This window comes from Rhea americana, unplaced genomic scaffold (assembly GCF_003343005.1).
Source record: "Rhea americana isolate MKP2758 unplaced genomic scaffold, rheAme1 scaffold_155, whole genome shotgun sequence".
NCBI lineage: Eukaryota > Metazoa > Chordata > Aves > Rheiformes > Rheidae > Rhea > Rhea americana.
In genome coordinates, this window is record NW_028185650.1 from 672,851 (window position 1) to 683,727 (window position 10,877).

The following is a 10,877-nucleotide window of genomic DNA, read 5'->3' on the forward strand; positions in this document are numbered from 1 at the left end:
AAAAAAAAAAAAAGACAGAAGGGCTTGGAGCCCGGAAATCTCTTTCTTCAGAAGGAAAGCTTGGTGGCAGGACGTGGCTTGCCTACTGCTGAACTTGTTGAAATGCATTAGCTAATAAGTACAAAGTACGAGCCATGTCTGTCACCATGTGAAAAACCTCAAATTCACACTGACTGATAGAAGCAAAATTTGTTTGGCTATGGTGGAGACACTGAGAGGCCATCCTCTACTGGAGGAGGGAACAAGGGAGGGGGCAGTGCCGCTCCGGAGGAGATGGCTTCTCCTCTGGGAAGGTGCTGCTCTGACCAGAGCAGACTGGRTAGTGGGCTGGGAAAAGGGCAGCACCTCCGCAGTAAAAAGAGGTGAAAAACATGAAGTGGAGTCAGCTATAGCAGGCAGAATACAAAGCTGCTCAGTAGAGAGCATAGAGGGAAAGAGCATGAGAGTGTTTTAGTTGGTGTTGATATGGGGAAAAGGGAGCCTGTGCTGAAATACCAGAAGCTTCCCATATGCTTCCTCCCCCGTTCCTGCAGCCACAAAACTCCCTATGGGAGAGCTACTGCCTGGGCGTTGAGGTAAGTCGCTGCCAAAGTGCATGGTGAGTGCTGACCAGTGCATGCTGATGGTGGTTAACGTCTGCATGCTGGATAAATGAACCGCACTCTGTGCTGGGCAGAGCACCTTCACAGTGTGTGAAACCACAGGTATGGAACAAAACGAAATTTTCTATTTAAAAGTTTTATAAAAAAAAATTAGTTCACAGCCCTTGCCTTCTCTCCCATCTGTGCAAAGTGGTGGTTTTGTTAGCTGAACGGTTAGCAAAGAGCAAGATGGAAACTCCCGTGGTTCATTCAGGACATCTAGCAGGAGTGTTGCCTCCTCTTTGTGGGGGACATTATTATTTATCTCATTTGACTTTTTGCCTATGTTTAATTGCTGCATTCTGCTTCATTAACGTAATTCTTAATTGCATTTTACTTTTAAATTTAATAGCCACTAAGCAAAGGCTAAGGTATCATAGATGCTAAGCACCTCCTGTGACCTACAGGTTAATCTTCACTTCAGCAGGCCACAGTGAGGCCCCTGACAGTCAGCAAATGGCAAGATCTGGTCTGCTGCCCTACAGTGCGCCAAGCAACAGGGTGGGCTGCATGCCTGCAAGTCTAATTCTGATGGGGCGTTGCAGAAGATTTATTAAGAATTCCCAGAAATTTTCTTGGGTTATTCCGTATTCAGACTTTCAACCGCCTCTAGAACTTGGCCTGGTGTCATGCCAGTGGTCAGGGCTAGCAGATTGATTCAACTGCACAGACAAAACTGGAAGTTACCTTTGCTTAGATGCAATGAATCCACATGTGATCTTGCCTGAAAGTTATATTACATCTCAGCTGTTTGCAGGGAAAACAGTCAAGAAAATGTTCCCGAATTCAACAGGACACRCAACATATGCCCCACAACATGTGCCCTGCTGCTTGCACTGTGCTGTCTGAGTGGCAACAGTCTGGATTTTCAGTTGTTGTAGCCCTAATTACCAGTGACAAATATTCTGCAACTGGAAGATTAGATAGAAAAAGTTCGCTCCTTAGGTCCACTCTAACCTTGCCTTAAGTTATTCAATTTATGTATGACAGAGGATAAGAAGCTCTGCGGTGTTCTGAACTTAAAATCATGTGCTTTCCAAATCCCCTGCCAGTGCAGCTTAGATGAAATGTCTCCTGGAAATAAGGCATGAATTGCTGACATTTTCTTTCAGTGGGAAAAAGGTAGAAGTGTGGGGGAAGGGGCTGATTTCATGCTAAACAAAGACATCTGGAAGGAAAAAAATCATGTATTTTTGGTTGAAACTTTATTAAGCAATTACAAGCTTTTCGTGCCAAGCTTTCACGTCGCAATAACCCGAAACATTCCTCCCTCCGTCGAAGACATCGCCAAGGGAACGTCGACTGAGCCTGRGGTCAGGCCCAGAATGACCTCTTGGGCCTGGATCTTTTTTGGCACGTGTTGCACCTGGCTACGAACTGCTGCAGCTGCTCCCAGCTCCTCGCAGCCGACTTCCACSAGACCGACTGCGACGCCTGTGCTCCGGGCCGGGTGACGGTGTCAGAGCCAGTCCTCGGTGCAAGCGGTGGGCACGGACGCCTCCTCGTTAGCTCTGCCGTAGGACGCGCTGCACACGTGGCACCGCGACCTGCGTGGGCAGCCGRGGCTGCAAGGAGACCTCCGGCAGGCCAGGCTGGCAGCACCTCGGAGCAATACTTTGAAGCTGATCCTTAGAGGTGGGCACCGTCCTTTGCACAAAGAGGAGCAGGTGACACCTTCGGGGTCACAGCCCACCCTCACCCATTCTGCACGGCTCCTGCTGCCTCAAGGGGTGCACATTTCTCTTATAGCCACGCAAAAGTGGCTATGCTGATGTTGTGTCATGCCATTTGGCCATCAAACCTCTCCCATAGCAGAGGAGAGGTGTTTGAAAGAAAAGCTTGTGCATAACGAAGGGATAGCTTGCTGGCTGGGGAATGACCGGGTGCACCCTCGCAAAGGAGCCGTCGCGTGATCTACGCTTTATTTTATACCTGCCAGCTAACTAAATGCAAAGTGAGGTACTAAGGAATGCATTGTACATTTGCTTTTTTTTTTTTTTTTTCCCCCTGGTCTCCTGGCACACTTTGAGCCCATGAAGCAGTGAGGGCTAAAAAAGGAAACGTAAATTCCATGGACAAGCCCTTCAGCTGGTGTAAATCAGCAGCAGTTCTCTGAAAACAACTGACTTATGTTGGTTTACCTCAGCAAGTGGATCCCATCCAGTATTTTCCCCTGTGACGTGATAGTCTACTCCCCGTTGTTCATTTTAATAACAGGAAACTGATACTAGTTTTTCCTAATGAACTGCAGTTTTCACCATTCCTTATTTTTTCTTTTTTTAATGATGTCTAAGGCAAGAGAAGCTCAAACTAAACACCTGTATCTTAACGATCTCCTGATTGCAGATGTTCATATAATTCAAACCAAGACTCTCTGCACTGTGTTGAAACAAAATCCCATCCTTAAGGATGCCTTTAGTTGGGGGCCACTTTGGTATCCAAGCTGACCATTATGCTTACAGTCTCAATGCTCTTAATTTGTAGCCAAAAAAATCACAGTGTTAATCTATGTACATAATTCCAGGGACCCTTCCACCATCTGTCTTATCAAAGAGGGAGATAAGACAGGCGATTAGACAGGTTCTGTCTCGAAGCAGAACTTGCATCCATCTGCTTGGATGTCCCTGAGCACGATGCTGTTCAGCAGCTCACATTTTATTGATGCACTTATTTTCCCAGCAACCTTGGTTACGTATTAGGTGACTCAGCTGAGCTTGCACGCAGGAAGTTTGCTACAGAGCCAGAAATTGGATAGAGGTTCCCAGGCTAACACCTTTACCTCGAGATCGAGAGAGCTGCAGATGGAGTCCACTGCCTTTGACTATGAAGGGTAAAAGTTGCCGGTGCAATCAGTGACGTGGAAGATGCAAGATGTCCCGGGTGACTCCCTGCAGCACGATTCCCCCCACGCAGCCCCCGACCTCCCCCCAGTATCTGCCCTGCCTGCGGCGCTTGGCCGCTCTGATCTAGCAGCAGCCAGGAGCCCCGTTTTCAGACCCACCTCCCCCAAGGGCAGCCTCCCTGCTCTGGGTCCGCTGTCAGCTGCCTCCTGCCCTCTGCCCAGCCTGGCACCGACTCTCACGTTTCCTCTTGCCATTTGAGCACTTGCCTGTTAAAATCAGAACTCGATGGGGAGCAGCATTTGCTCATCCCTCCGAGCTGGACCCTGACACAGGGAGCTGGCATTCCCCCAAGCCGTCTGCCTCTGAGAAGATAACACAAGAAAATGCCACTCTCAGATTATTTAAAGTCTGACTGAATACAAACCCAAGCCTTGTTTGAGGTTTTTCTAAGGGACTATCCAAATATAGATTGAAAACAACATTCTTTTTCTAAAACTAACCGTGCTATTCTTCCAGCAATTAACACCCACATGTGCACATTCTGTGCGCAAGAGTTTGATTTGTGTTTTCTTTAAATTGAATTTAAGAACTAATAACTCCTTGGCAGTCTTTCTCTGGTATTTCTCAGCGGCGGAGCAGCGACAGTCAYGGAGGCAGTGCCAGAAGCGCGGCCACGCTGCCCTTCAGGGCATCTTCTCGCCCCCCATGGGGCAGCACCGAGCCAAGCTTCCCGGATGTGCATTCAGAAATAATAGTAAGGGTGATCACGAACTTGATCTACAGAGGAAGAAGGAACGTTTGCTCTCTACAGCAGCGGTGCTGATGTACCTGCTGTGAGCTGAAGCCCGGGTGAGACAGTCCTTCATGCGATGTGGCGCTCGTTGGGAATTCTCTGCTGATCGATGGAGACTGAAAGAACTACAGGCTTTCTCTCCCTAGGCAGTATGTTTTAAATGACAAGTGTTTTTAACAGCGGTCTGCCAATATACAGAAAGTGGTAAAATTAGGCAGAATTTGTGTGTGCAGACGAGCAAATTATCTGGTAAAATCCATGCATCTGAGTAAAGAAATTAGGCCTCTATGTAGAACGTTATAACCTCAGCTTTCAGTTGAGTATCCCTCAGCTGAAAGAGATGAGAAATCAAAGGAAGGAGCTTCATTTTTTCTTAGGATGTTAGCTTGTTAGAAAAGGTTTATTTCAGACGGCCTGCTGAGTTTCACATTTTAGATTTTCCTACATTTTGCATATACTCAGTTCCACTGTAGAGTCTGTTTCTCTTTGTGTGGATCTTCCTTTCAAACAGCAATGAGTAAGATTTTCTATTAGAAAGGAATTTTTGGCTGAAGGAGATAAAGATCTACTGGGTATTCCAGTACTCTCTGATATTCCCTGGATGTTTATTTCAGCCAAGACTTTTTTTAAGGAAAAACATAATTTTTCAAGAAGCTGCCCAAAGAAACTCAGCAACTGATGCAATGCATGAGACAACTTTACATTGTTATTACTGTAATTGCAAAGATATCGCACCCCTCCTCCTCTGTGCGAATGGAGAAGAGCTGCTGTAGAGCCTCCCTTGCACCTGAGCAAAAACAGTGGCTGGATGGAGTAAGCCACTGAAGGGATTCAAATATGCAGGTGACCTTCTCCCTGCACCAGGCTGGAGTCTTTGGGAAAGTTCTTGTGGATATCAACAGTGCCTTCCACTGCCACGTACCTCTGTTGGGTTTTGGAGGAGAGAACAAGGGGGAGGCAGGGAGCCAGACCGAAGGGGGAGCCAGGAGCAAGGAGGCAGATGAGTGAGGAGTGCACAGTGTAGTGTGGCAGCAGTCCAGGGGCAGACTAGGCTGTTTCTAAAATCGTTTTCTGGTTCTGATGGATACGCACAAACGATACTGATTTAAAGCTCAGGGACTGTGGGAAAGACATCAGCAGTTTCATTATAGCCTCAGTTTTGTAGCCCTTACTTACCCGGAGCAGCATGTTGCGCATGAGCGGTGGCCCTGTAACCAGCAGGACTGCTTTGGTCATGCAAACAGCGAGCATAGAGTCAAAAAAACATAGGCTGTTTCTTTGACCGATTCCCATGTGACAGCACCTTCTCAGGACCATCCCCAGGGACACATCTGACCATTTTGAGAAGTAGCTCCCTGGACATCATGGGTGGAGTGTCCTTTGCAAAACCACGCACCTGGGGCAAAAACGCAGGCGTCTGCAAGGCGGAGAGCAGGCTGAAGGGRTGTTTCCCGCCCCGTCAGCAGGGCCGGGGTGGGCAGCCGAGGCTCCGTCGGCTGCCGGGGCGGGGGAAGGCGCGCGGCCCTGGCAGCCGGCCGGGGCCGCGGGCTGCGGGGCAGCTCGGCACAGCGCCCGGGTCCCGGCACGGCAGCCTGGCTCACGTGTTTGGCTCTCTTCTCTGCTTCTTCGTCCCTCTAGGGAAAGTCTCTGGCGGGCAAGCGCCTCACCGGCCTGATGCAGTCCTCCTGACGGCTTCGGCCGAGCGAGCCGACGACGGCAGCGGCGGGGGAGAGCCGCGCGGGACCTCCGCGGAGGACGTTTCGTTCTGGGGAGAATGGGTCACTGTGAGAGAGAGGGAGTGAGAGCAAGGGGGGAGCGACGCGCCGGACACTCGTCTCTTCATAGTTTACATCAACACTTTCTTACTTGTACAGCTTTGTAAGGACACTGAGCTCTGTAAAGGTACTTTGTTTCCTACTTGGTTCTGGAGGAGCACACTTCACTGTACACAGAAGGTCACCAAGGCAAGGGCTTGGTATCTTATTATTTAAGGAAACAGACCCAGCCACAACTCAGAGAAAGAAGAGCTGAGAGAGATCGCTGTTATTCCTTCATCTCTTCTCTCCCTGGTGCAGACATGGCTGTAGTAAATGCCACTGCAATCCCATTTGCTGCCTTTCTTGTGGCCATCTGAATCCAATAAAATCTCTACTGGCAGCTGCTTCTCCTTTTCACAAAACAGCAAATTCATTTCTCCTGCAGATTCACTGACTTCTGCTTCATTTTTCTTTCTTTTGTCTCTCCTCCTTTAAAAGGCACTATTTATGTTCTTCATTTGCTGTCCTTCCAACAGCATGTAGCATGTGCAAAGAGAGCCAGATCCTCAGCTGAAGTCAGCAGAGCACGATTGCTTTACATCACCTGAGGATCTGTCTCGTTGAGTCAGACTCTGATCTTGGTGTAAGTCCTCTGGTGTTGGTGGAATTACTCTGCATGTACATTTAGTGCAAATGTGATCAGACTCTGCCTGATGCTCAAYAAGTACTGTTTTAGATGTATAATGCGAATATGCACACCACACACACACACAGTATTTAGAAGTGAGATGTTTTATATTGTAATTGGTTTTCTATTTATTTAAAATTTTACATATTTATTCAATGAYGGATGTTCAAGTTTTACTCCAAGTAGATAGAACTGAATCACTTAGAGGAAACTCTAAGTTCCTGCAATCACAGAGGGCCAAAATCTGCTTGTTTTATGGAGGAAAAGCTAACCCTGATGATCCTTTTTGATTACTCAGGATGTGGGCAGATATAACTGAGAGCAAAATTTAGTCTACAGTGAGGGGTGAGTTCATGGAGATGAGATTGGTGGAAACAGTTTGTGAATGGGTAAGGTTYTGAGTACCAGATAACCCTTTCTGAACAGTAGCACATTCAGCCAGGCCTTTGATATAATTCTCAGATTCCTGACTCAGTTGAGGAACACCATTTGTAAAAATTAAATTGCACCATTTGAGAAAAAGAGCTTTCACTGAAACCTCATCTGACATTTATCTGTGAATACAGCTGTCGGAGTGACCCAATAGGTTGTTTTAAAATGTTGGGATTGTGGAGGTTCAGGATGAGGAATGAACTCAAGTAACTTGTTTAATGATAAAAACCTGCATACACTAGCTACAGATATGGAAAACGGACTGCATTCACATATAGTATATCGTCTATATAAAAAAATTCTAAGATTCAGCTGACTTAGTGCCACAAATCCTCCTAATGAGTACCAATATATTTTGCAAGCAGTGTAGATCTGAAACATCCATGAAAGTAGGCACTTGCTAATCTCCTTCACTCATGCCAAGTTTATGCAGGTTGTAAAAATTGCTATATGGCTGCAAGTCTGCATTCCTACCTAGGCAAAACTATCTAGCTAAATAGACAGCTGGCTATCTACAATAGTCACTTCTGAGGCAAATATTATCCTAATATTTAAGACCTGTGTATGCATAAAATCAGGCCAGCATAGTTTCTGATAGAAGAAGGATCTTCCCTCTTAATCTGTGAAATTTCTYACTTTTTGATATCTCATTTTTTGCCCAGAAAACTCCTGTTACCCTGATTTTGCCTAAGTGAGAAGGTCTGTAGGACTCACAACACCTGCATGAATATACAGAGGAATTTTTAGACTTAAATATTTGAATATTTGTTCTTTACACTTGCTTAGTTCCCGTGAAATGCCTATCTGAGGTCTTCAGACCAACTTCTTCCTACACGTACATAAAAAATAAGCAAGTTCCAAGATTGTRGAACCCACAAATGTGCACATACATTTGCGTGGTGTGCTGCTTCTGAAAGGGACATTTGGTCATCTCCAAATTGTCACATAGCTGTCTTTGCTGTATCCATCTCTCTTCGCTGTTGCCCACCTAGCCAATGGGTCCCCTCTGGTAATAGTGGTCTTTGCAGAAAGACCCGGTTGTGCATTCATGCACCTTCTTACATGGCCCCTTATGTCACCCCCTGGGAAAATTGAAAGGCTGCTCTTCTCAGAGCCTTATTTACAATTTGCTTAGTTGTGCCAAAGCCATCATTGCCAGGTGTTGCTGGAAGCCTGTAAACTGACAGCAACRTACATCCCAAGCTAGTCTTCACACCAGCACTGCACTGTCCCTGAGCTGAGGCATTTCCCCACACTACCATGGGAGGTCTGTCTTAAGAGCCCCTCAGATTGGTCTGCGCAGCATTGCCAGGTAGGACATAAAGCACTAAACTCTGTGGTGCGTAGCCGGAGCAGAGAAGGTAAGCTACGTTACCGGGGCTCTGCTTTACAGAGAATTCCCGACACTGGACAGGCCCTCTCAGATGCTGGGGAGGTTCGGGGAAAGGAGGGCTGGCTCAGCAGAGGTGTTCCTCAGTTTCTTCCAGCACTTAGGCAAAGCAGGAAGGGCTGATGGCCGCTGGCCCTTGCTTTGCCRCCCACGTTCCTTACAGCAGTGGATGCTGGCAGGCGTGCAGGACAGGCAGAAACTGGGTCATGGTCTGAGCAGGGAGCTTTAGTGCCAGTATTTTACTTGGAGCTGTGCAGATGCCCTGTGGGTGGAACGCCCTGTGCTGCCTGCCCTGCTCCTTTTCTGCAGGACGTTCATATAATCTGCCGCAATGTTTTGCCTGTAGGGAATGTGTGGTGTTTGAACAGGCGAGGTGGGGGAGGAGGAAGGGGGGATTTTTACAGACACAGAGAGCATGCATATGGGCATGCATCAGGGGGYCTGGATGTTGAACAGCTTGCCATTTAAATGCACACGTGTGCAAGCTAATCTGCTCAGTAATGGCTAGCTGAGCGGACAGAGCTGCATACTCTCTGGAGATAAGAAAGCTCTGCTCCTAGTTTCCTGACAAAATTTCTCTAAAAATAAACATCATGAGAGCAGACAAGGGCTCCGCCTGGGAACATGTATGACCTGCTCCTCATGTCTCTCTTACCTTACATATGAGGATACTTGTGTGTAACTACTTCCACATGAACTGCATTCTTGAATTAGTGCTTTTTAATGACATTGCTCATTCCAAGTGATGCCACTTTTGTATACTCACTAGTATCCCATCGAGTGTTGCAGGCAGTAATTTGCTGCTTTATGAGAGTCCCATGTCTTCCAACTACCTCATCACCCTGAAGATGAGTTAGGAAATCAGCTTTCCACCTCAATTCATGTTCTAAATGGCATTGTTTCAAGGAAAAGCAGTCTGGAAAGCTTTTACAAACATCATGCTGCAAAAGCTAGCTATAGAGCTTCCCACACTTTCASGGCTATGGCTGTGAAATATGGCTGTACACTGTTATCTGCATAGTGGCGTATCCAAGGCTTTCATGGCTATTGTGGTGAAGTAGCACCAGGACACGGCGCTAGAAATGTTACACAGGTCAGTGCAGCCAGCATTAGACTAAGGCAAATGGATTAATATACTCTCAGTATAACTCAATGCTAAGATCCCATAGAGTACTGTAATAAAGTGGTACCGGGGCAGCCATAAAAAGTCACAGTAAGCTGACATAATAATACCAGGATAAATGTAGCAATAAGGTAACACAGGCCACTGCAGTAAAGTAGCATTTTGATAATGCAGCAATAAGACACAACAGGATGCTGCAGTAAATTTGTTTGGGGAATAAGGCAGTAATAACAATGTGCATGGGCAAACTGTTGTACATTTGTACCAGGTACTGCAGCAATAAAGATAACACAGGTGTTCTAGTAATAAGTTACTACAGTAACAACAAGATAATTCACTGTAAAGTTATATCAGGATGCTTCAACACTGCAGTCAAATCCTACAAGATATTGAAGTGAGACAATGAAGACAAAATATGCTCCACTTTGGACCACAAAAAAAAGTCAGTTTTCTGCATAGTAACCAAAAATTTTGTAATGATCTCTGCAATGCTAATCCTATCGCTCTCTTTTTTTTTGAGGAAGCTAAGGCAAGAACATTACACCATCCCATCCACTGCTTTGTTCTGAAAGTAATAAATTGGCTCATTGGCTATTCAGCCAGATTGTTACAGACTGTGGTGAAGTCCTTCAGTTAGCTCTTACTCAGGTGAAACCCCGGTAATTTTAGTGCAACTTTTGCCTTGGAAATGATTTGGCTTTATCATCTTCTGGCATGGGTAATGCTTTTAGCCTACAATTATTTATGTTTTGGGGTGGGGGGAAGGGGAAGCCAGATACAGAGCTTCTGACTGTACTGGTCTGTTTCCTGAAATGCACAAATAAATTGAGCATCCTGGAAAAGTCAAAGCAATAAGGACCAAATGTTTTCTCTCTGTCATGCATATATACGGACATGAATAATCCCACTGGAATCCGTGCAAGTCCCATACACATCCAAGTGAAAGGTTTGGCCTGAAACAGGGAGATGTCTTCTATGCCTCCAACTGAGTGATGGAGGCAGTGTGTCCTCTCAAGTCTGATTTCTTTATTTTATGTCCTTTCCTACTTCCACCCTTTTTTAAATTTAATACCACCTTTGCATGAAATGTCCTTAGAAGAAATCAGTTTACCCTAAGACAACATATAGCATGGGGAACAAAGAGTAGCTGTGTCCATTTGCTGTCTTTGTACACTTCAGTTAAACTACAGCCACTGTTATTCAATATCAA

At 46.1% G+C, this 10,877-nt stretch overlaps 1 protein-coding gene across 2 annotated transcripts in view; it reads left to right on the top strand.

Annotated features, from left to right (window-relative positions):
• RGS6 (regulator of G protein signaling 6) overlaps nt 1-10,515 on the top strand; it is a 286,431-nt gene extending 275,916 nt beyond the window's left edge. Inside the window, exon 19 of one of the 2 annotated variants that reach the window (XM_085299821.1) lies at nt 5,916-10,515. In XM_085299821.1, coding sequence (XP_085155947.1) covers nt 5,916-6,079 — 164 coding nt within the window. In that variant the 3' untranslated portion in view covers nt 6,080-10,515. The remainder of the gene's footprint in view (nt 1-5,915) is intronic. The other variant, XM_085299818.1, reaches the window with a different exon arrangement.
• The last annotated feature ends 362 nt before the right edge of the window (nt 10,516-10,877 follow it).